The sequence below is a fragment of the Motacilla alba genome, chromosome 2 (assembly GCF_015832195.1).
Source record: "Motacilla alba alba isolate MOTALB_02 chromosome 2, Motacilla_alba_V1.0_pri, whole genome shotgun sequence".
NCBI classification, from domain to species: Eukaryota; Metazoa; Chordata; class Aves; order Passeriformes; family Motacillidae; genus Motacilla; species Motacilla alba.
The window spans coordinates 65,468,794-65,495,793 of record NC_052017.1 but is presented as its reverse complement, the minus strand read 5'-3'; the positions used below and the strand labels follow the sequence as shown (position 1 = coordinate 65,495,793).

General features: G+C 39.0%; 1 protein-coding gene across 1 annotated transcript in view; it reads right to left on the bottom strand.

Moving 5' to 3' along the window:
- Positions 1–27,000, bottom strand: part of LOC119697541 — a 177,535-nt gene that overhangs the window by 49,948 nt on the left and 100,587 nt on the right. Inside the window, exons 15-16 of the mRNA XM_038128415.1 lie at positions 3,339–3,560; positions 1,222–1,474 (exon numbers count right to left, since the gene is read on the bottom strand). Of these exons, the coding sequence (XP_037984343.1) occupies positions 1,222–1,474; positions 3,339–3,560 (475 nt within the window). The remainder of the gene's footprint in view (positions 1–1,221; positions 1,475–3,338; positions 3,561–27,000) is intronic.

Below are 27,000 nucleotides of genomic sequence, written 5' to 3'. Positions count from 1 at the left end.
CCTCATCCTCTCTTCCAGTTTTTATTAATACACCAGTATTAGAGGGGATAAAAAAATCCATTTAAACATTTCAGTATTCCTACCCTGGTTATTGAGGAAATACACCTTTTTCTTTTAGGAAAAAAAATCTTAATCTGAATAATTTCAATTAAAGTTCAATACTGTGCATATTTTACATCATGGAATTTTTAAATAAATAAATAAATGCAGGCTGCTCAAGTAAAAACTAGAGAGTGTTGCTACATGCTTAAAGTATTGCAAGTATCCCTCAAGTGAGCACGAATTAAATTTCTTGAAGAGCTGAATTTTAATTTTCAAAACCACTACAATGGAAAACAATGTGTAAAAAGAGTGAAAAATCACCTGCAGAGCAGAGGTGAGACGGCAAAGAACTAAGAGAACTGAGAAAACCTGATCCACAACAAGACCTGCAGATTAGATTAGATTTCATCTGGAGTGAGTATCAGAAACATAGATGACTTTGAAAGACCAGCAAGGGCAGAAGAGAAACAATACCACAACCCCAGAAAAGCTCTCAGCATCCTGCAACCATTGAAAGGAGCCTGTGTCACATACACAGTGAGACCCAAATTTGAAATTTCTTCTCTGGGATACTGGGCATTATCTCAGATCTGATAAAAGTCTGCATCCACCCAAGAACAGCTGGGCTACACAGCCCATACACAGGCACAGATAGAGTTGGAAACTTTGCTCTCCTGTTTTTACATATGATAAAACTCTCTCCTGAAAGATGTCTGTCTTTCAATCTCACAAGTTTTTTTAGGTGTGCCAGTAAATTATATTAACTATCTTGCATGCCAGAGAAGTGCATGATAACCTCCATTTTTTTCATTTTGTCTGTTTCGATGCTTAGAAAAATCTGAAGCGTTAATAATCAGGATTGCTCATTAAACCAACCCCATTAACATCCAAAATTGCAGTAATTCTTTTCAAAGCAGATGCAATCACTCCAGCAGTGGATTTACTTTCTTATCTCCAAATATGGCTTGTACAGTGCTCTTAATTTTATGCAGAAACACAGTGACTGCATTAGATGGGAATTTTGTTAATAAAAAGGTAATGTATAACATTATTATTTAATTTCTTTTTAACTTTCATATTCCATTGCCAGGGGTGGATTTTCATATCTTTCAGTGATTCACTGAATAAAACAAACTTCTACGTCAAGTTCTCATGTCCAAGTTATTTTAAGTGACTCACCCCCAGGAATGAATCCACTACAAACACTGCCAAGGGGTCTAGCACTGTCCATAGTCCCATAGCTATGATAAACTTTGACAAGAAGGAAGGGAATGAGTCAAACAGCTGCTGACAGCCCCATCTGATCAGGATCATGAGAAGAAGCCCTGCGTTCAAGGTTAGGGGTCCCACCACAACCATGGCCAACTCTTCACTGGTGTGCAGCAAGGAGTTCTGGTAGCACAGTTCCACAGTGTGAGGGAAGAGCTGGAATCTGTAAACAAGCAAAACGAGAGAGTTTGTCTGTGCTCCTGAGCAAGCCATTGAAAGAAGGTAGGATCATGCATGTTGCATTATAAAGTCACATCCCTATCTGGGTCACAACACTCAGACCAAACCTCTACGAAGCTAGTCAGGAAAAAAACAACTTTCTCCTCCTCCTCCTCCTCCTCCTCCTCCTCCTCCTGTCTCTGCATCCTTGGATCCTCTCTGACTCTCAGTTTACATCCAGGCTCTAGAGATTGTTCAGGAAAGGCAATAGGAAGGTGCTACCTCTCAGACACATCAACATGAGCACAGGCCCCAGGAGCTCACCCATCTCTGCATAGCAGCACCTGTGGGCACTGCACAAAGCAGCAAATGTGCTATGGAAGACAGCTAAAAGTTAGCATGCCTAAAGTGATTGGAAATGTCCCTCTCACCACAATGAGATGGTGGGATTTACAAAGCTCATACCATGAGCAAGTTTGCTGGCACCGTAAGAGACAGGAATGGCACGGCATTGGGAGCTACACACAGATTAGGAAATTTGAGGCAAAAATTTCAGTCCTGTTGAAATGGTTTAAATTCTGTTCCTAACTAAAAGTGAAGTGGTTTGATTCTCACTCTGTTCCCTACTTGTGAGTGCTACCACTACATTTGATAGGACTAGAGAGTGCTCAGCTCAGTCTCATTGTTCAGGCACACCGTTACAGACTGGGATGCTGATCCAGGGCATTTTGGCTTGAGACCATTATCCTTTATCTAGCTGACTGCCTGGGACAGCTGTGACTAGTGGCTTTGAACATGACCACCACTCTCTCATGCATTGCTTCCTTCTGTTGAGTTCCCTTTGTTTTCACAGACTCTCGATGCTTGGCCTCCCAGAAGTTTTAGTGCCAGCTGGCTAAGTTGACAGGGGCTGTGCAAGGCCAGAAGTGAGAGATGGCTGGCTTTGCATTAAGATCTAGAAGATCACCTTAACAATACCCAGCACTGTCCAGACTCTGCTCAGACACCTCGTTCAAATTTCAGCCAATAATCAATACCACTACCACACCAGACATAGGTCAGAGAGCTACATATTACTGGCTCATACTGACTGATTCAGGTTTATGTGATGGTTTAAGGTGAATAAAAGAAAAAAAAAAAGGTTTCTATCAGAGAAATATTTCCTTTCCTAAGCATGATGGAACCTTTTTGCTCTGTAAAACCCTTCTCTATCACACAGAAACATGAATAGAGTCAGGTATATATCACCTAGTGGACTTGTGCTCCATCTTTGGGTTTTTTCATGCAGGTAATGACAAGCAATGATTTTTCTGCAACACTCTAGAGAGGTCTAATTCCTGAGCTAAAGTCAATGTATTATATAGTTAAAATATGTCAACTCATTGCAGTACTCACAGTAAAAGTGATATATCAAAGTTTAATTCTTATAAGTATTTTACTTATAGATCACTTTGGTAGCATGAAATATGATTTAAATGCTTCTTCAGCTTTGTGCACTCCTTAGGCATTTTGAAATACTTTATCCAAAGTGATAAATTTATCTTCTGGAAGATACATAACCTGCTGAGTATTTCAGATGGGAGAGAGGTAGGCATGACACAAGATTCATAAATGGACATGTCATGTTCTGTGTTAAAATTTACATTACTAATACCTTCACCTGATACTCACATTTGCATATCAGATCACTGGTCTCTGGATGCAGTCCTTACTCTCTTAGTTTCTGCAGGGGCTCCTATCAGAGCTTGCTTGTTGAGCTCTCAGCGTGAGTCTTAGCCATCAGTTCTCCTCATAGTGCAAACAACCTGCTTTGAATCAAGCTATTTGGAGAAATATCGTTACAGGGAAAAGAGTTTAGCAGGACTTACTTTGCAACAGGAACTGAGATGGTCCAAAGGAAGAGCCACTGGCTCAAATAATGCAGGTAAAGTCTCAGGAACCAAAGCAAAACTACCAGCAGCGCAAGCAGCCAGAAGTCCCTGGAGTGCCAGCGTGTGGCTCCCAGCTCTGAAAGGGCCGTGTACACCACAAAATGGAAATGCTCCACAACCTGCCTGGACAGTTTCACATCAGCAGCAGCAGAGTGGCAGCTGGAAATGCATGGAAACAAAACTAACGGTCATTCTTAAAAGCACATAAGAAGCAGCATTTGCAGAGTCCTGCTGTACAGATAATGTAGGACAGGTTCTGATCACAACTTTGATTAAACAATGCATCTGCCATTAAAAACAAAAAAAAACCCTGTTTTTTTCATGGCAGTCTAGGTGAGAGGTGGCTTCCTCCCAGAAATCACATCGCCACTTTTAAAAGGACTAAAAATCACATTTAAAACAAAGGTTTTAAAAGCCTTTTGGTTTCATTTTTATTTTAATTTTTCTCACAAATTGTTCTCTAAGGAACACTTTATCACTTGTTTTCCTTCTGAGAAAATGGTAAAAGAACTTGTCGTATTTGTACTGAAAAGTATTAATTTTACTGAAAACCTGTGAACAGCTTTTTGGCATTTGGGTAAGAGCACTTCCGTCAAAATATTTCAGGATACAATGTGGGCTAAAACTCCTCTTTAGTTTCAAGTAAAAGAGAAACTAGAAAGGAACTTTCACTGTAAAAGATTCTGCTACTGAGTGTGGTGTGATTTTCCCTTTAAGCTAATTACTGTAGTGCTTCAAAGGAGATGGAGGGAGGAAATGAGATGCCAAGATGCAGCCTTGGCATTATGTTTCCCAGAAACTGGAGTCTCTCAGCTGATTCAAAGCTGAAAAGACAGTAGCTTCTTTGACCTTTTAAAACTTCTAACTGCTGTGCTCATTTCCACTGATTTAAATGACTAAGCAGCTGAGATGCACAATTCTAGGACTGAATATGATGTCATCATGCTCAAACTGTTATTTATATTGATTAAGGCTTCTGAAATTTCAGAAATATAAAGGTCTTTTTGTGGAAGAAAACATGCTGGCTTTTTAAACTGTAGCATGTGACTGAAGAAGAGGCAGACATACTTGCACTGTATTTTGTAATCTTTAAAAGAACTTTCCTGTCTACACATATTTCTTAAGTAGCTGTGTACATTTCTTTCTCCAGCAGCCACAAAGAGAACTGTGAATAGCAATAGAGAAGAAATTTTAAAGGTTTCTGCATTTAGTCTATGTTTGAATGAGAAGGAAAAACAAACCCCTCAAATTTGCCAGCCACAAGGCTGGATTTTGAGACCAGCCTTGGCATCATGTTACTTCTGATCCTCAGTGTTGAGCAGGACACATGTGGAGGAGATGGCAGGCTGTCAGCCAGTCCCTTTGTTCATGAGAAGGCTCAGGTTTTAGTTGGAGAAGTTGGTTGGAGAAGAAGAGCACAAGAAGTTGTCAGGGGCACAGCACCAAAAAATAGGGTTTGGGTCACTAAAGGCCTCAAGTACAAATAACTACAACTTCTTGCAGAAAGATCTGTTGGGCTGAAAAGCTGATTCCTGCAGTGATTGTAGGTTGATCTGTCAAGGGTTTTGAAGGTTTTTTTAAGTTATATAGTCCATTTTGCTTATGTCCTAATCAGTCACAAAGTCCTACTTTAGAGAAGGGCCACTTCATGAATGACCATCCTCACGTTGCAATTCTTTTCCCACAGCAGCCTACAGGAACATCACAACATATTTCATTAACATTATGAATTCATTGTCTAGGCTTGTGAGAGAAAGAGACAAAGAAAAATGTAAAATAAGAAATATAATTGACTGTGGTATTATACCACAATAACTATGGAATTCTAAATGTTCTGAACTCTTCAGCTAGATTGCACTACACTTCCTTTCATATAAAGAAGTTTTTGTCATCCTTAATAGCTTCCATCAAATTTACTCTTAAGGCATTCACTCTTTGAGAAAACTTAACAGGGCAGGATTAACCACGCTGTATTTTAGTCAGACCAAATAGTTTATTTGTGGGGAAAAAAAGAAAAAATTATACTCTTAGCTCATAATACTCATCCTTCATCAAACAAGCAGAATTACATAGATGTTCCATCCAGCCTCACCCATGTCAGAAATCCACATCCTACAGGGATCACTGCCAATCTTTATCTCTGTGCCAAGAGCACGAGTAACCATGTATATTTAAAAAAAAAAAAAAAAATTGATTTAGCTCAACACTTCATTTTATGTAACAATAATCTACTACTAGGTCATTTAGTCTCAATTTACTAATTGAAGCTACCTCTAAATAAGCAACGCCAGAACAAAATATTCAATGGACCACCTGTAAAACGTTTCAAGAACGTAAATCCTTCCTCCAACCCAACACACAAGCAGAGAAGGAGAACACACAGCTCAGAGCACTGAAAATGCTCAATCCTTTTTCATACATGGCAGTCCTGGAGCACCAGGAATAGTGAAAAACCTTGGTGACCAAAACAATTGGTTGGGAAGGTAAAGCCCTTGCTCACTGCAGCAGGACCTCCCAGTGCAATCAGGACTTTGACAGGAGCTCCATGAACACAATTGCTCCAGCTCTGTCACTCACTGTGTGGAAGGCGCTTCTGTACACAGTGTGAGCACACCATACAAAGTGTGGCTAGGGAACTTCCCTAAGGTTTAGGCAGCAATGGAAAGAATATGTACTTCCATCATATTCCATTGCATTCCATACTCCATTGCTCCACACACTACTCCCACTTTCAAGAGATCACAAGAGAACTGATGTCTTCCCCTGTGTCATCCCTGCTGAGATGCTGATTCTGTCAGCCATGGGAATCCATCTGCTCAATGAACTTATAAACGAAAGTAGAGAAATTCAGAATGTGCTCTCTTATTAAACCCAAAAGCCTTCCACAGAATGACCCTGCCTAAAAAAGCATTTATGATGTCTTTCCTTAGTTACACCTTTCCTCTGAAAAAAGCAATAGCAGCCTAGAAACTCCATAGAAACCCAAGCTTGTTGGAAGTCAAAGAAATCAAGAAAAATATGTCCATTGGGTAGAATCAAACAATTTTTTTTTTTTGTAACAGCAACTATCCTTTTTAAGACTTCACAATTTTTATCAAATGCCTTGATCACAATTTCCTGCTCTTAAATGGAGATCAAGCACTTATTTGTTTATCTTGTTGGAAGTCCAGATTCTGAATGTCACTTCTGTGATAGGTTATACACTTCCCAAGGTTATATCTTGACATGAGCACCATCAGCCAGTGGTAGAAACTGGTGGAAAATGTAGCCTACACAGTGACTCAGTGAAAGTCCCAGCCCATAACTGGAATATCTTCATTTACTTTAAAACTAATTCAGTTGGCCCCAACTTACTTGTGACTTTCAGGAAGCTGTTCCTGAGAACTCATTTATCATGCTGTAAGGCTGTTTACTGGTTGCCACTTCAAAACACTAGGCTTAAATGACCTCTCTTATTGACTTTTTTGAAAAATGAAGAAAGGAAGAGGCAGAAACATGAAATGCACCAAACAAGTGGAAACAGTCCCTTTAAATATTTTTAGTTGGTGTTAGTAGTAAAAACTTGGGGGTGGAGTGACAGTGCTGGCAGATACAGTTTTCAGAAGAGATTTGTATAAAGTTGCTGTAGGGCAGAGAGCATGAGTATTACCTTTCAAAAACAAAATAACCCCTCCATCCACAAAAAACCCAAACCTTAACCCTTGGGTGAAAACTATATAAAGTTCCAAATGAGAAGCCACTTGAGCAATGGATTTATCCATGATTCCTTGGATTACTGGTAAGTAATTTGGCTGAATGTTTTTGTTCTAGGGCATTAGTTTTGCATTTTTCCTTGGGAAATGCTGCAGTAACAAACAGCAGAGACCGAATTACCATAAAAGCAGGTCAATTATTTCTATGGAAATTGTTCAGAAGGAAAGAAACGATGCACAGATTCTCTTAAGCTGCACTTGATGATGATGACAGAAAAGTAATGGCTGATAGAAGGCAGTGTGTACTGTTGGGTGACAGCTTTGTTGCTGACAAACTACGGTGAACATTTGTATAATGCACTGCAAGGCTGGCACTTAGAACTGATGGCGGGGTAGATCCTCAGCAGATATAACCCTGCTTACTCCAGAGCTACACTGGTGCTCACCAGCTGAGGTATTCAGGATCTATCCTGAATGTATCTATTATTTACATTGCATAAAATAAGGCAAAATAAATGTTTCTTTGTCACCCATACAGAGAAGATTTAAAGAGCCAACGCAGACACAAATTAGGTTATGCAAATTACCTTCAGGGAATCATACACAGTCCTTACAGCCCAAGAGTCAGTGCAACACGTTTACCCAGTTCACAAATAAAAAATACCCCTCCCCAGCACCACCCTAAATGGTAGGGTCCCTAAACTTGGTCCTTTATGGCTTATCAACAGAAATGATGATGTAGGAAATGCTGCCCAGTGTTACTGCAATGAAATGTTATCACTTTCAGGGTAAAATCACACCTGTATCTGAAGGCACATCTAAAATTAGTACACTAATACATGTAACCCTTCAAATGGAAACCAGTTCAAAGCACCCCTGATGAAGGATGAGGCAGAAGAGAATATGCTTTGTTCCACTGTGCAAAACATAAACGTATATATAAAACACATAATTTTATTATTGTTAGAAGGACTTTGTTATTATTCCCTCTGCATAATATTCTTCCCTTTCAAGGCTCATATTGCATTACAAAGAAATTGGCTTTATCCCAGGCCGTATGGTGATGACACAAATGACTTTGCCCAATAAGCCAACGGCAGAGCTGCGACCGAGCTCTGCTGAGTTACAGTCCATTATTCTATCTACTGGATTCCTAATAAAATATTACTTTTCTGTTTATTTGTATGCAAAGTGAATATAACCAGGGAGAGCATTTGCCAAGGATGGAGGCACCGTTTTTTCCTAGCTCTTTCCAAGACACACCTATGCTTCATATTCTTCAGTTTGCAAGCAACCAAGAAAGCAGGTATCATAAACAGTTACAAGGGCTACCCAGGGGCTATCCGCTGAGGGAGAGGGGACAAAAGACCTGAGGGGACATTAAGTAATTCCTCAACATACAAATGCTCAGAGGAGAATTTGACCTACTGCTTACTGAAAAACCCAAAGTCATGATATAGAAGAAATGCTGGAAATCACAGCACATTTATTTTTCAGGTGCAGCTGTGGTGGGAAAAAGAAACTGCCAGAAGCAAAATCCAAAATCCAAAAGCAGGGCTTTTAAGAATTAAACATTTGTGTGAAACAGGAAAAAAGAATAATCCAGTAACTACAATAATTGTTTTTCATTTATTGCAAAGAATGTGACATGGGTACATGACTGCACCTGTAAACATCCGTGATGCCCCACCAAGCTGGGGAGGAGGAGGCTGATGGTGGCTGCTCTCCTTCCAAGGTCCAGGCTGTGCCAGCTCATGGGAAACAGCCAGCGAGCAGTAAACTCTGGATCAGCTACATCTTAGGTGTGTTTGCATTGCATGCATAGCCAAGAGCCAGAACAAACACAGCAGCTGAACTTTTCCTGCAACACACTCCTGGGGTTGTGCTGGCACAGCTGTAGCCTTGGAGGAACCACTACGCTCTTCTATACTGGGCGGGGGCACACTCTGGGTCAGTGGGCCAAGAAATATTCATTAAAGAGGATGGGAAGAAAGTGCTGACAGATTCATATTGCTCTGGATATAACTGTGCTAGCCTGAAGATGGTGGACAGTTAACTTTCACTACAAAAGAGTTTACAACAACAGAAAATTGGCAAAGAGCAGCAGATTCATGTCCTCAGCAGTCCCTTTACCCAACAGTGTTAGGCTGGCAGAGGAGCCCATCTCCTGACCTTAGCTAACTAAGAATTTCCTAAGGGATTTAACTGAGACATTCACAAGAAGAGATTTCTTACCCAGCTGGGCAAGAAAACATTGGACAAAGAAAGAATCACAAAATTTAAGCAGAGTGGCAATAGTGCTGGAGGACAGTGTGGCTCCTTGGAGAGAGCTGGCAAAGCTTTGCACATTTCAACTTTGAGCAGCATCTGACAATGACAAAGCAAAAATGACAAAAAACCAAACTATTATCATCATGGCTGCAGTTTAGGTAAGCAACTAAAACTTTGCCTATTTCATGCTTAACTGCATTTTCAAGAGCTTAGTGGCTTGGCAAAACAGTCTGGAAATCTTACAAGAACAGACTTTGTTAAAATATTCCAGTCTGGCTGCTTCCAGCTCTGGATGGGTACAAACATGAAGTGAAGAAATCGAGTGCAGCTTTCAGAACTTTTAAGCAGGTCTGTTTTTTATTTCACTCTAGAAAGGAACAAAAGGCAGCAGACAGCCTCTGTTATTCATCCTCATGACATGACTAGGCCAGTCAAGAAGCAAAAGAAGGCATGTAACTCCTCCCCTAGTCATCACCCTCTGACTGCTTTAAGTAAATAAGATGACAATGAATGAATGAGAAAAAGGCACAAAACCACACAGTGGAGGATGCAAGATGTCAGAGGAAGTATAGCTCTAAAATAAACCAGCATTATCTGTAAAGCTGTTCACCCAGTAAGTAATGCTGAATGCTCAGTCTTGTGCATGAGCAATAAAACAGCGTTTAGGAGCTGGAGAAGAAGTGTACAGGGTCACGTTCAAGCTTATCTCAGTTAAAAAATAAATGAAAAACTACAGGAAGTGAAATGCTGGACTTAAAACATCTATAGACATTCAGAAGAATCAAGATTTAAAACGTCTTGTTTATGTTAATAGGAGCATTGTACCCTATCCAGAAGAAAAGAAATACATATATATTTGTAGGCAGTACTTGTGCCTAAGCTAGGAGAGTCCCCTGTACCTGATGTGTGGAACTGTTTTGTACCTTGACACAGAAAACCTCCCCAAGGACATTTGCTCTGTCTGGAGAAAAAATGCAATCTTCCTCCTGACCAAATACATATCTACTTCTGAGAGCCACTAAACACTCAAACACCATCTGTGAGCTGTGCATTCATCTGTAACACACCAATTTAGCTGGCAGGCCATTGGGAAACAAGACTCTGAAGTTGCCAAGTTGAAACGGCAATCCAGCACCAGCTGAAACTCCACCAAGCGAACAGGTGAGATTACCAAAAACATTGTAGCAGAGAGAGATGAAACATCAAAATAAGAAACAGCCTTATGGAGTGGATTAAAAAAAAAAAAATAGGTGGGGGGGAGGGAGAGGCACAGCTTTGATCTTTTCCATCCTGTGCTTAATTAGCATCAGCATCACACTAGGAGCATGGGTCTGTACAACTGGAGACAAACAGCCACCTTCCTTCAGTGAGAAACAACAGACTGGCGGGTGCTGTGGGCAGAGCAGGTAGAAGACACACAGCACACCACAATCCTCCGTTTCTTTCTGAAGGTTTGGCCATACAGCAATGAAACTTCATCTTACACAAACACAGACTAGCCACGAGTCAAAGCCCTTTGACTTCTGTCTGGTGTTCACAGCAACAGGATGAAACAAAAACTGAATTCCTGCATGCATTGCTTCCCTTGCCGCAATTAAATTGTATGTGCAGGTGCTGGAGTTAGGATGTCAGTTGTTAAACCAAATGCACCATTCAGTTCTTGTGCAGATTTATAATTCTTATGCACCGTAGGAATAGGTGGGTGTAAAGGTAAAAAGAAAGGAAAAAAAGTTAACTTATAGGTGTAAGCTTGTGCATAAAAATGCTTCTAAAACACCATTAGTGCTATTCCAGTCAGCTCTCCAGAAGCTTCTGTACTGACCTGACAAAAATGACCTTTTCTTTTTCATAGCAAATTTACAAGGAAGAGCTAGGCAGAAAAAAAAATGGCTGGAGTCTGTGGGAAAAATGGAGCCTGTATTTAGAGAAATCTTGACATTGGAAATTATTTTTTTACTCTATATCAATTAGGGCTTTTTGATTTTTATTATTTTGTGCAGCAACATGTCCACGAACAGAAGTGTTTGACTCAGGAATAACCCCCATGAAGAGAATGAAGTAAGACATGACCCAGGTAACACCAATTAGAATACAGTTAAAAATAAATTCCTGTAGATTTAAACATGGCCAGACAAGGCAATTCATGAAATTACAACAAAGTGTAATACATTAAAAAAAGAAATCTCACAAACAGAAAAATGCTTGCAATGTTTAGAGCATTTACAAGGCGTACATTTTCCAAATATACCTATAACAATTTAGGAAGAACTCGTCTTCACAGTTTGATGAAAGAGAACAATCTCAGGTTTGAGCAGATGACTGATGCTACTTCACTGCATATTACAAAAATGTTTTTGCTTTAACACAACATGTTTTCTCAAAGAAGTACACATGTGTTAGGCCAGCTTAATTAAACCTTTAAGAGCCTTAAAAAAGAAAGGACTTATGTGCATGTGCAGAATACTCAAGGACACTATTATATTTAAAACACCATTTAAAACACCAGTTAACTCATTAAAAAACCCACCATTAAACAGTTATCTCAGAAAACTGAGATAATGTACAGATACCTTAAATTCAATTACATTATGAAAAACACATTTATAGGAAATGTAAAACTGAAATATTTTTAAAAGATCTTTGTATACACCACTGAAATGATGGTGGAAATTATCCATACAATTTAGTGAAACAAAATGCATCATGTAATAACAGTATTAACTTTTTGTTTTCAGTTTAATGCTGTGTTATTATATTTGCTGCCTATTTTAGAAAGTAATTTGTGTTGATGGCTCTGGAGAAAAACCAAGCATTAAAGAACTAATTTAATTCCTTCTGAGCTATGTTCAATTCAAAAATACTTCTTTCAGAATGTCCCAGTACTGCAGAATCTGACTAGAAATCCACCTTGAACTATGTGCACTTTGACTAACTCTCTGCCCAAGGCAAAATGATCCTGCATTCAGCAGGGTTTTATCCCGGTCTTCTAAAGGACTTACACAGAATGTACCTGATATAACTGGACCAGAATGTCAACCATGATAAGAAATTATGATCAAGACATGGAGGATTCATAATGAGAACCTTATCCATTTTACAGTGGGCTGCTATTGGTGGGGGAGTACCTTTAGGGGGTTGTTTACAGAAATCAGGTCTTCTGCCTTTAAGAAAAAATAGAGAAAGAAAAATAAAGAAAGAAAGAAAGAAAGAAAAAAGAAGGAAAACTAGAATTCCTTGTGCAGTGCTCTCCTTCCCACTTGTTATACTGCATGACACAAGGGATACCAGCTGTGTTTAAGGTGTTCAGGTAGTGTTATAATAGGCTGCCTGGCTGCCTTTGGAAAGAAATTTCACAAATTTTCCTTCAGCATGAAGACATAGCTTTATTCCTCTGGTTCCACAGGATAAAACAGAAACTTAAAAATTGCTACAGCTGGTTTCTCAAAAATCAATGTGTGATTGCTAGCTGCACTGGGAGTTTGAGGGATATCCCCTTATCAGAGGCAATCTCTAGATAACGTACTTTCCTCTATAGCCCATAGCTGCATGTAAGACACGACAAGACAAATGCCAGCTTCCTTTTCTGTTGGTGTCATCTATTGATCCAGTGAAATGCTCTTCATCTGAAACTTCCTTCCCAAAGGGGACGTTTGCTATGAGAAGCAAAGCTTTCTGTCTGATGCTAAGAAATCCTAAAACTTTCTGCTAATTACTGCACAGGACCATAGTAATACACATCTCTAAAAGGATTAAAAAAAAACCCAAAATCAACAAATCAAGCTCAAATGAAGCAGATGCCATCCTTTTCCAGTTAGAAATGTTTTTCAATAACAAAAATGCAATACAATAAGCTCATTATGATTTTTCTGTGTGCTTTAGATAAAAATGTGCTCTAGGTCTATGTTTTCTTTTGGGTGCATTTCCTCTCAGACACATTCAGAACTCCTACCCCAGATGTGACTAAGTGACTCCAGCTTGTGCCAGAACACAAAAGAGTGTCACCAGGGGAAACAACAGTGTCAAAGAATAACAAGAAGCAGAGAGGTAAGTAAAGAAAGGATGCTGGGGTACTGAAAGGACACTAGGCCTACAAAAAAAAAATCCCAGAAAAAAACCAGCTACATTTGTGCATCTACGGACAGAGGAGACAGCATAGTGTGCTGACCTAAGACATCAGCACCACCAGCACTTTATCTAACTAGAGAGTAGAAAACTGTGATATAGAAAAGACACATTCCTTTAAGAATAAAATCTGACTTCTAAAAATTGATACCTAATCAACATCCATGTGAATCTCTACAGTTTTGAAGACGTTTTTATATGGCTCCTAGGCAACTGCAATTTCATCAGACTGAAAAAGAACAACCAAAAGAAGCATTTATAAAAGGAAATAATCAAATATTTCATGGGCACTAGAATATTTTGAACTTGACCCTCCCAAACAGAAGATTTGCTCAAGAATAAAAAAGAAGCACACACTTTAGAGATGTCACTAAGCTTGTTCCTTTCATTCAAATACAAAGTACCATACCACTTATCGCCCCCCCCCCCCATGCACAATTTCTGAAAAGAAAACATTTAAAAGACACTCAGTTCTCAGACTTCACTCATAAAATAAGGATTTTCAGGAACAAGGGAGCTGACTTTCTCGTAGTTGGGACTGAGTGTTTCTGTCTGTGGAGGCAACTGAGGTACTTCCCTTCTACTCCTCTTGGCCAACAGGTCCAGAAGTTACTGGGGGAGACTGACAGACAGCCTTACTGCATCTACTTTGCCTTGCTAAAATATCTGGCTAAGAAATGAACTCCAGTGTTCAGGAGGCATAAGACCAAAGCTCCCAAAACAGAAGAATAATGCATTTGGGCAGAACAAAAGGCTTGCTATTTTGCTGTCTCTGATAAACAACAGTTGGCAGGTATTGAACTTACCATGCAAATTAACTTCTCTGTTTATTTGGTTTGGACTTCTTTTTCCCCCCTGTATATATTTGCCTGAAAGAGTATTTGTAAATAATATTCTTTGTTGAAAGATATATTGCTTTTTAAACTCATGGAAAATATTATTTTTAATTTTTTACAAAGATATGATTATGCTTTTTCTTGGAACCCTTGGATTTTTTGTCCAAGAACTCCAAATACCTAAAAGGCATAGTGCCTTTTTCGAAGAGCCGGGTTCATCCAGACAATAAACACAAGAAACACCTAAATAACCTTCAGGAGTCACCACAGAGGTGATTCTGAATTTAGGCTTTAGTTTTCTCTGCTGAAAGGCTGGATTACTGGGGAAAGAACTGGGGGGGAAATCACTTTGCCCATTATCCGTAATGGTTATTAATTTTCTACCTACAATAGAGACAATCACAATCACAACCCTAGAGGACAAAGTCCCCTTACCTTTGACCCATAAGGTTTCCTACTACTGGTCTGAATTCAGACAGGATTACACTGGCTTGCAGTACACTGTGCTCCTTTGACTCCATGTGATTCCTAAGTCATCCAAATAGAGGCATCTGCAAATTTGTCCTATCTTTCTCAGATGAAAAAACCTACCCTTGTCAAAACTCAGGGTGACAAACTAACAGTGCTATGGGTCTGATGCTCTTTCCCACTCCTACAGCTCTTGATAGGATGTTTATAGAAGGATCCTTATTGCTCCTTCCTTCCTATTTAGAGCTTTTTATTTATTGCAAAGCATTGCATAATAACCATGTGCATACAATCTTAATTTTGTTCAGCAAAGTAGCCTGCTCACCTTCCTATGAATCCCATAAATTTGGTATCAACGTATGGACATAAGAGCCTCAAGAACTTGGGGGCAGTCGGTGTGAGATTTCCAAAGATACCAAAAGAATGTAGCTGATGAAATGCAGTTAAAATAAGACTAGAAGAAACTAGACTAGCTAAAAAACGAACTAGCTAAAAAACTAAACTAATGAGACAAGCTAAAACTAAAGTTAGAACTATAAAGAGCACTGTGGTTACAGGATACAGGTGACTCTCAAAGCCTCTTCTTCAGTTCAGACAATAATGCTCTCTCAGGTCCTCTGCATTTAATAGCCTCTTTTCATGCTTAGTATGTAGGTTTAATAACCTTTATTTCCTTAAGAATCAATCTAAAACTTACATGATGCACAATGCATCAGAACTTATATTTGCATCAAAATTTTAATTTTCAAATCTAGTATCATGATAGGGATGTTTTAGTTGTGTGGCCTTAACATTTGTTTAAAACACTTCACTATTTTTTTTTTGCTTCTGTTTTAACCTGAAAGCATATTGATTCAAGTCATATTTGATGTTATTCTTTCAGCTTAAAGACTTCAAATCATCACAGAAAAAGAGACACAGAAGGTTTTTGTGGTTTAGTTGTTTGGTGGTTTAGTGTTGCATGGGGTTTTTTGTCTTCTTGTTAAATAGTTTTTGCTTGCTGTGGTCAAGGTTTGAAGGTAAAATTTACAAAGACAATGCTTTTTGACAGTGAACCTTCTGCTACATTTTTAGAAGCACTCAGCAAATTCCAGCAGCGGGTTTCTAGACACAAAAGACAAATACAACCACTCCATGATTTAGATTGGCTTTCTGTTTGTGGGTCATGAGACTCACTGCTGAGCATGTCAGAAGTTGGCTGTGGCATTTAATGAAGTTTGTCAGCAACTTCATAGTTCCCATAGCAAAAGAAAGAGTGTGCTCTGGCTTTGGTTTTGGGGCATGGATTATTGGGGTTTTTCCCCCCCTTTTTTCTTTTGGAGCTTTCATTGCAATCTTGGACTGGAGTTAGTGGATAAACTCAGTTACAGATAAAGAATCAAATTAAAATATGGAACAAGCTGGTCCTTTGAAAAACATTAAATAGCATAGGTTTCCTTTTTTTCAGAGGCATCATTTAACATTCAAAATAAATATTAAATTTCCCTTCAATTTGAAAGTTTAGACTCACTCATGAAATTAGGAACAATAATCATACTCTATTATGCCCTGTCTCGTGTGTGTCTCAAGAGGGCTGTGACTTGTCGTAGCATGAAGGAACCTAGAAAAATGATTACTTGCTGCTTCAAACAGAAAATGCATAGCTCAGATGCTCATTAATGAGGCAAAGGAAAATTAATTGACATGTCTAATAGTTCTTTTAATATAGCCTCTAAGCCTTGATGTGTCAATTGTCAAATTACCCCTGGCGTACTTTCTTTGTCTCAGTGATCTTGCGCCTCATTTCTAGGAGAGAAAATTAACATTACTTTCCTTGGCCTCTCTCAGCATACTTTTTGGCCAAGGGTGTTAGGCCTCTAGAAAAATAAGATGCATGCAGCCCAGCTGCCTTAACCTCTCTTCAGATCGGGTCTAACATCCCAGATACAGAACTGCAGCTTTGTGATGACTCTGTGTCAATGATGCATCTTTCCTGGGGCATACAGTGGTTAAAAAACCCACAAGCTTTAAAAAGCCTAAATGTATCAGCCTTTCTACATATCCTTGCCACTGTTGTGCACTGCTTTGACTTAGGTTAGAGCTCCTTTCAGCAAGGCCTCTCTGCCTCTGCTTCCCCAGCAATGGTCTAGCCTCAGAAAGAGACAGCCTCTACCACCCGACAGGCTTTCATGCTTGCTCCAACATAGGCAGTGAAAGAGCATTCCATTTAGAGCTTCCATTCTTTTCACATTATTATCACCCAATCCAGGCTGGAAAAAAAGCTGTTTCCAATCATTTGCCTGTTAGTCAAGTCTCTGCCTGACAGCAAATCCTTTGATCAAGACTATTATACTGTGTATATTAAGCTCATCTAAGTTTATGTAATGGAACATTGTAATTGTTGCTGCTATTTCATCAGTTGGTGTTTCTGTCCTACATGAAGTTAGGAATAAAAGGAAACAAAGAGAAGGCATATGGGTCATGTATCGCATCTGCTGTTTCTAGTGTGGGACAAAAATCCATGGGATTCCCAAAATTAAACAGCATCTGAGAACTTCATATTGGCAAATTCTCTGAGCCATAATTCCAGAAACTGAAGAAACCCTGATTTCAATGTGATTTGTTTGAGGCTGGTTTTTCACACATAGATTAGGTGATGTGTTTCAGAAATTAGCCCCTCAGCATATCATAGCAATAAATCTCCTAATACAGAGCCGTACTGGAAAATGCTGCTCATTGTGCAGAAAGAAAATCACTGCAAAAGAGCATATGAGATCTTTATGATTTTGTTGAAAAAAAAAAGAAATTATTAAAAATCCTTAAGATATCTTTCATTCTATAATAAATAATCTTTGCCATTCTGCTTAAGGTATTAATATCCTTTGGCTTTTTTATAAGAAACAGATTTGCACATGCTGCAGAGCATAAACACACTCAATCCAATAGTTAGTTAAGGAAGTACTTCAGAAGTACTGTCCCACAGAGCTGCAAGTGTGCAGTAAGTCTGAGAGTAACAGATTTCTTGCACATTTGAAGGCTATTAGTCCATACACAATATATTTAGCACGTCTCAGGCACACAGAGGAGTCCCTTCTCATGTGCTGTAGAGCAAGACTGTACAGCCGAATGGATGCATCTGGAATTACCACATGGGCTGTCAGAGATCCAGACATCTTGAACAAATGTTGGAAGTCTTCAGCTTTCACCCAGGCCCAAAAGGAAGAATCTGGGGAAAGCCAGGTTCTGTGAAGCTGGGTGAGAAACGAACATGAAATTCAGTAACATTTCTCTGAGTGTCTTTCTACTATGTGATAATTTTTGAATAATCCAACCAATCAGCGCTAAAAACACAGGGAATACCATAGCTATCATTGGCATGGACACTTGATTTTGACAGAAACTGAAACAAGAAAGCAGGTAAAACACGGGAGAATGGGGAGAAATGGCAGAGAGGGAGTTTGCAAGCACGAATAAAAGCATGTAGAAACCACCCACATGATGCAGAATGAGTGTGAAGGTCTGTATCTATAACATTTTTCCATGATACACATTGTAACAAGAAAACAATGAGGATGCTGAGGTACAGACAACAAGAATATTTTCCAAAACAAGGCAAGCATGTAGCAAGATGGGGAAATATCCTTACTGCACATTTGTTCTTCTTTCATGCAAAATCAAATTCTTTTATTGCTGAGATGTGGGAGTTACACAATGTAATGGCCAATGCAGGCAAAGAAAACCTTACTTCATGCTGCGTGAGACCTCACCTTAACTAATACATGAAGGTATCTTGGAAGATTTTAATTGCAGAATAGAGATGCATGAGAAGTAACTTCCCCTTCATTTGAAGGTTTTCAAAAGACAAATCTGATCCAAAATTGGGATGAAAATGGTGAAAACCAAAAAAGTTCATGTATGGATATTTTGGTTAGTGAAAAGACCTGTTTTGATAATTTAAACTGGCTTGAAATTATTTTGACCTTTTCAATAGAAAATTAACCCATCTTATACATTAAAATGTGGGGGAATAAAGTAATTTCAAACAAATGTTCTTCTTAAAATATCAAGATGGTATATTTCAAGTGTCCAAATTTTGTTTCAATTATCCTTTCCCACAATTTTATTTTTTGAAAGTCAGTTTTCCAGTGCAAAGTGCTTTGTCAACAAAACCCTCTCAACCACAGCAGTAACACCACACACTCTTGATTCTGATGAGGTCATATAGTTCCTTCATTTCAGTGGGTAGGCTGAGACAAATACTCGTAAAATACTGTAAAATACTGGTGTGTCACCAAACTGTTCTGGCAAGTGTTGTGACAGATCATACAGGGCACTGAGATTGCACTCATAGCGAGAAGTGCAAGTTGAAAATACATCTTCCATTGCGTGTGATCCAAAGGATCTGGGGACTGACCTGATGCTGAGAGACTGTGCTGTGCTCTGCCTTGGACAGTGAGCTGTCACAAGCTGTGTGGGAAGACAAGGAAATACTTGGCAAATCCCTGGCAAAGGCGGAGAAGAGGAGAACTCTACACTGAGCAAATTACCCCTAGTATGCCACTGAAAGGCAAACCCAAGCTTCCACTACACAAATAGAACAGCTAAAAGGCGATTGTGGATCTGTCTAATCAGTTAACCTTGAGGTACTGAAAACTCTGGTCAGCTGTCTTCAGTGGGTTTTTGAAATATTTTTCCCACAAATCTTCCCTTCCTCCTTAGTTGCAAGTAAGCTGGGACTCACTTCTAGACAAGAGCTTGGTGCAGAGAGTTGAACAATGAATTGGTTAGATTCATTAGGAGCAAAGTGGAATGACAAAATGTTGGAAGCATAAGCAACCAGCCTATGAGACCAGCTTGCTTACAAAAGCATCCACCACCAGAATATTTAAATTCAGAATGCCAAAGGTAATTGGAATGCTTCCTGTAAGCTACAGCTACTTGGGCTCTCTCACTGTAAATATGAACAAATCAGACATACATTGCTTTTCACACTTTCTTTCTGTAAACAGCACATACTTCTTGTAAATAGTGCAGCTAAACTCCAGTTTCTCAGCTGATATTACTGCCCTGCTGAAGCCAGCAGACTTGAAAGGTAATTCACACTGTCAAAGCATATGATCTGTTTTCATTTTGCTTATTTTCTTCATAAACACTTGATGCTTTTTATTCTGCCGCTACTTCTGAAGATTTTAGAATTAACAGTATGCTATCTTTCTAGCGCAGTGTAAGTACTAAAGCAATATATTGCTTTTATCAGAATTATCAATTCTGATATGTCGGAAGGAGGGGAAGAAACGAAAGGGCTCTTCCAAGTACAAACCTATTTATTTTCCACTTTTCTTGTGTGCATTCTTATCCCTGAATAAAAGTCATCTCTACTGGAGATGAAAACACACAGTCTGTAGTCTTTTCACGGACATTCCTAATGAACACATGGGGTGAAGGTGTGCTCTGAGCCCAAGACTTTTACACTAGCCAGACCAGCAGACTCAGGCCCAGCAGGAAAGAAGGCAACACTCAGTAAACCTGGTTCATGCGGAGGCTGCAACTTTATTAAACGTAAACCACATTATGGGCTTATTTAAATTAATGGTCACAGTGGGTGCTCAACACCTCTGAAAGACTCTGCACTAGGGCTAGCTATAAAATTTTCCATCAAGACTCCTGTGTGGAGCTGAGACTTCTGACTAGTAGAGCTTGCCAGAAAACTGCCTTTCTGTGGGAAAATTTTCTTGATAAAATGTTCAGATTTTGGTGCTGAAAAAATAGAACTTTTTTCCCCCCCAGCAGTCCCTCTCATCAGAAACAGTCACCAGCTGCTGATTTGCACAAGCCCATGTGCTGTATGAGGCATTGCCCAATCACCTCATTTGGGTGTAGCAGAGTCTGATGTACCAATGCGCGGCGCAAGGGCTGACAGACCACCCTGGACATGGACATGCACAGAGCCTCCCTCAGGAGCCCTGGATTCCAAGGAGTAGGGGAAGAACAGAGCCGAGTGCCATCCCCTACACTCTCCACCCCCTCCAACTGCACTCAGTGCTCTGCCAAAGAAACCCAGGAGGATGGGGAGGGTAGGAGACCCCCTCATGTCCGACCTTGGTCAAGGGGACCAGAAGACAGGGACCACAGAGGGTGTCACTGGACCTGCCTCTGTCACACGGGGCACACAACCAAGTGACAGCTTCTCTGAACTAAGTCACTTAATTCTTCTGGACTGGGTGCTTCAGCTTTCTTTAAAATATATTGTTTTCTAGGGGGTGGGGAAATGCCTAAATTTCATTAGCAAATTAGAACCGCTAAGATTGGCTAAGGGAAAGAAGGCAGTGGTAGAACAACGACTCATGATGCTCATAAACAGTAAAAAACTCTTCAAAATACTCAGATTAAAATCATAGGAGACCCTTTTCTGGTGAAAAAACAAGAGCACTGTATTGGTTCTTGCAAGAAATAGAAACATCTTAACTGAGTCAATGACGATTTTCTGCATTATTGTAATGCTTGAAGTGTCAGTGTTCAACAATTGTTTTCAGCTTATAAAAATTAATTTCAGACTTTTAAACATTCAAACCAATAAAGCTACATGGAGAGAATGTTTGTCATTGAAATAAAAATTATCCCAAATATTGAGCTGGAGCAACATCTGTAAAAATAACAGAAATATTGCTGAGTCATTTTAATAGCAAATAAATAAATATGCAAAGATAATGAAACTGTGGCAACTAGAAATTTCTAATTAGAAACTAAAGAAATTAAAATAAAGAATCACATAAATTGGCACATTCAGTGGTGCCAAACCCAAATATATTTATACACAAATACTTATAAATATATCAATCTACACTTACGCTTTCACATTTCATATAACTCCAAACTTTGTAGCTGTAAAAGAACAAAAACATTAAGGATGACCTGGGATCACCTAAAAAAAGTCTTCCGAGTTGAAGTATTTTATTTTCCTATTTCCATTCATTTACAATGACAAGATAATTATTCACAGAATCACTGATAAACAGCAACTGTGTCCTTTTTTTATTTGCTTCCTAACACTCCTGGAAAGCTTTATAGTAAACAGTTTAGAAGATAATGAAAGGTAAAACTTCCATCTGAAAAGGTTTGATTCAACAGAATTATTGGGACAATCACTTAGGTTAAGTGTTTAGCCCAGAGGGCAGTATAAAATTTCATCAAAATTCAAACCATGCATAAATGATCTCAAACTGCAGTGTCTATTTATACCACACAACATGTTAGTCACATTTTTCACTGAAGATTGAAAGTAATGATGAAGCAACTGATAAGGATGAAAGACTGAATGTGTGCTATGCCACCCATGTATAATTCAGTTAGTGGCAAACATGGATTAGAAAGTATCCTGCAACAGCATGTGTTTTCCAACTGCCTGAGAAAAACTGTGAACCACTAACCAGGGAAAGGGGACAGCAATGAAACCAAAAATATTTCACACACACAAATTAGCCAGGTAAAGAAGAGAGAGTTGTTCAATCAGTGGATCAGACATTCAAAGACAATGAGAAATGCAAATTCAGATCAAAAGAATATTAGCATTTTATATATTTTAGATTTTGATTTTCCTAAAAGAAAAATTGAAACACGACATTTTTTAATCCAGAGAAAAAAAAGCAGTGCCAGTGAAAAAGGGGTCATTTTTCCAAAGATGAAATCTTCAAATTTTGTTGAATACATAAGGAAAACTTCAGTGCAAAATCTCCATTAGGAGTGCAACATACTGTCTTCAAACTCTAGGGAAAAAAAAATCACAGTAGAAGTAAAGTTTACAGTCCTTTTTTCCAGTTGAAAGTTTTGATTTGGTCATTTTGGGAGAAGGTTTGAGTTAAGGATTAAGGAAAAGGTCTGTGATTTTTCCTTTTCATCCTAAACAAAGACAGAATTTTTAGTTGATGACAGCCAGGCAAACAGAAATAACAGCTATGGTACATAATGTTATTTATCGGCTGATTATGGATCAGTCCATTAGACTGTGTCAGCTATACTCAGATGCTTGCTGCAGATTTTGTCTGAACTATTAGAATCAGATCCGTGCAATTACACTGACCCTCAGCTGAAGTTCTGTGGGTGCTAAATGGTGAATCCAAATTCCCTGTTCTGTTATTCTGTAAGCATCTAAGGCGTTGGTTGAACTAATAAAATTGTCAAGTCATGCTTCAGAGAGCTCGTACTGTAGCACTGAAACTGCACAGTGGAGGGTTAAACACAAACCTAAGCTGAAAGCCCTGTATGGGGCAGTGTTTTTGTGCAGCAGCATGTTAGTCTCAGCAGATTCAGGTTATCACCACTCCTAGCAGAGCTAGGTGTTAATGACACGTACCTGCCTTTTTTGGGGAGGATGGGATTAGAGGAAAAACTTTACAAATACCCTGAGGAGTAATATCTGAGTAAAAGTCATGGGTTAAAGCTGCAAGTAGTTTCAAGGGGAGATGAGAGCTGATGTCTGTGGTAGTAGGGTAACATCAGCAGAAGAGATGCCACTGAAAAGAGGAGGGAGGATAAGTGGTGGAGGACCTTACAAATGACTGGGGAAGATTATAGTATGACAGATGCCTCCAATGATAGCTAATTTAAATGCCATTAGGTGCATTATATTTCACATGCAGACAGTCTACAGGGTGATGGAAAGCGTTACAGCAGGTTAGCATGAAAGTTTATGCTTCAGTCAAAGCAAATTGTTATCACTTCACTGGAAATGGCACTTCAACAGCTTACCTCAGCTGAAGATCTGCCCCTCCGTGTTACTGCAGCATTTGCTGTCTAGCAACATACTCAGAGCAGATGCTAAAGGTGGTGGAACTTAAGCAAGTTTCTGCTGACTCATTGCCCCCAAAAGAGAAATTGTAACTAAGTTAATGAAAGTTCTAAGCATTGTACAGTATTTTTAGTTTATTTTACTATTCTACACTTTCCGATTTTTTCCAAGTGGGTGATATTAACTAAAACATTTTTCCCAGTTAGCACTTTTACATGTTTTACATTTACTGTATCATTGCTATTCTTCCAATGAAGTCTAGGAAAATGGCAGAATGAAGCCTGGAGTTATGTTATTTTGAGCCGATTTCCCTGTAACGTTAGTAAATAGTTTGATGCATCATGTCACTAGTAGCACTATTCTCTCTTGTCTTCCCCCATTTAATGAAAATCTGTGAAATAAATGCTACAAGGCAGTACTGCTGGCATGACAAATTCCAAGCCAATAAGTCTTGCAGTTGCCAAGATGTAAGCTCTGAAGCTTGGCATTTGGCATTCAGAACTAGATAACCTTACTATAGTAACTACATTCACTGTATCTACAAGAGGGATGAATAAATCAACAATAATTGAACTACTAAAAGTGTCTAATTTCCAGAGTAGTGCTTCAAGCAACAACTGAAATTAAAAAACTGTTAAAACACAGCTACATACCCATACAATCATGTCATGAATGCACTGAAGCAAAGGTTAACAAAAAAGAATGAATATGCATTCTTTGCTAAAAGTAGCATTTCTTGATCTACAGTAGTGATGAACTGTATAAATGTCAGGTCCTGTCCAAGTCCCACAGAGCCTGGCATTCCCAGCAGCAAGAATTTTTTATTGTTCCTGTAACATTACTCAAAGTAGGGAAAAGGCTATTCCTGCTGCATGTGGAATGCAGTCCCTATTCTTGAAGCCTGGCACTGTTTCCAAAGTTAGCAATGATCATAAACCCTTGAAATATTGTTGGTATCTCCAGGGTCTGATCCAAAGCCCAGTGAAGGCAAATGGGAAGATTCCACATGGCCTCAGTTTTCTGTGGGCCAGACTTAAAATATTACTTCTCCTGTCACTTGGTTTCAGAATTTCTCATGTTGTCCAAGTCGTATCTCATTGAATTTGCCACCCACCCATCTTTCCTCTCAGTGATAATTTTTATTAGAAAAATGCAGGTGTGGAAATCTTTAGGAAAATAACTAGCACAGTAGGTTAAACAGACTCAGTGCTTTAGAGAAACAGGGTTGTCTAATAAACAGAGCTTTTAATGTAACATGTTTCCACGCTAATACACAGGAGAGAAGCTACCACTGGGACACCAGCCTGCTGTACACTGCTTTGGAAACTGTCTCCTCAAATTAGTTCAGACTGATTAGCATAGCATGGATGTGTTCACCTGGGGAACTAACTAAAAATAATAGCCAATTTACAAATGAACTAGAGTAGGCTTTTTAATCTCCCAAGACTCCACACTACACTCACATCTCTGTGACTGCTGCACAGCTGGTGTTAAGCTTTTGGGAATACACAATCCAAAGGAATTGCTGGAAGGTACTGAGATGCTGAGTGGAGTCATTCCTTGGGCCACTGTTTGGACAGTCCTGCTATGATCATAATATCAGTCTCAGGGACTGATTAAAAATACCGAGGAAACATATTTCCATCTAAAGCTACTAGAAGACCATTTGATTTCCAGGATCAGTTATTTATTTTCTTTCAAGACCTCAAATCTCAAAATCCAGTAATTATTCAGTACTAACCTTCAGGAAAAAAATATAGGCATTAGGGGTTTAAAACCTTAAATTTATCATATCAGGGTTTTTTCCTGAAAGTTGAGGCTTAAGAAAGACATTCCCATCGTGAAGATGCTGTTTTTTATAACTATCTCAAGGAAAATGGTAAAAAGTTTTTATGTGCTTATGCTTATAAGGCATGTGCACATAGGGAAGTATTTCTCCACATGCAGTACGCAGGATAGTGAAATGTGTGATAAACTGAATACATATCTTTGACCCTCTGACATTTTGTAGGTCAGACTCTATATCTGATGTATGTACTTTAAGCCAGAGAAAGAAAGGCATATTCTAAAAGACAAGGGAATCCTTTCGTTCCTCAAAATTCCCGGCACATCTAAGGATAAATTGAATACTTATACTTGTTGTATGAACATACATCCAAGTGTCTTTTAGAAGATGAGGATCATGATACAATGTTTTGAAATGGAAATTATTCCAACTTTGAAATACTATAACTTACCAAGCAACCAAAGATGCTCAAAGGCCCATGTACTATATTTAACCGGAATGTAAGGCAAAGAAAAACAGTTATCCTGCATACAATGATACACATAATGGTTAAAGGTGGCATTGTTTCCTCTACATAAAGCAAGCTTCAAAGGGAAAAGTAATTTTTGGATTATTGGGCAAACAATGCAGAACAAATTAAATTAGTAGTTAGTTAAAAGCTCTGTAAAATAAATTGCTCTCTATTTCCGAGTAACGGGACTGATGAAGGAATGGGATTTTTTTTTTTCCATCCCCAACTCTCTTCCCTGCAGTGGTTTAGACTGGAGAATTAACAGCCAGGAAGAGCATCTCTTCACATTGTGAGAAAGACACAGCATTCAGTACAGCTTCAAGAAAGAATAGCTGAACCAGGAATTTCACCACTGTTAATTCCACAAAACAGTCTGGCATGTTTTCAGTCATTAGCTTTCAACAGATACCTAAACCAAAAACTGGGATAGATTTAGATACCAGGTTGAAAATCTTACGAAGACTAAGTACACTGGAGGATTACCCACTAGTTCAAAAACTAAACTCAAGACAGTGAATCACACCATCATAAGAATTAAGCATGACCACTGTAAATTCCTCACTGGCTGGACTTCCTCTTAAATCAAAGGGCAGACAGACTGCATTTTATTCAGAATTTTGTAACCAGACTCTCAAACCTGGCAGTTTGGTTTGAGTGTTCAGATCCGAAGCCAGGCAAATAGCAGGTCCTCCCTGTTCTCTCCTGCCAAAATCTGACTTTGCCAGAGAAGGAGATACTTTATTCTACCTAAAGAAGGACAAAATAGAGGGGAAGAAATATTGGTTCCACTAGGTGATTGAGAAGGAACATTTTGACTGTCATCCACAGTTTTATCATCACCTCTGAAATAGGAAACAAGAGTCACAGTTAACAAGGCCCACATTTGCCCAAACTTTCCTGCTCTTTTCAGCTTCACCATCACAGATCCTTGTTCCCACCCTTTGTGAAGCATCTCAGTTTGTACCAAAAACTTGTAAAAGCAGAGACCCTGCTAACTTCTCTGGCTGTTCTGTCACACATCACTGTATATTTAATAATAATTATGCCTCTGCAGAGGTATTTTATTCTGATAAAATCAGAACTATCCCACCAGGATCTTCAGCTACTTATTCATTTTGCTACAGGCTACAACAGAGAGAGTTAGAGAAT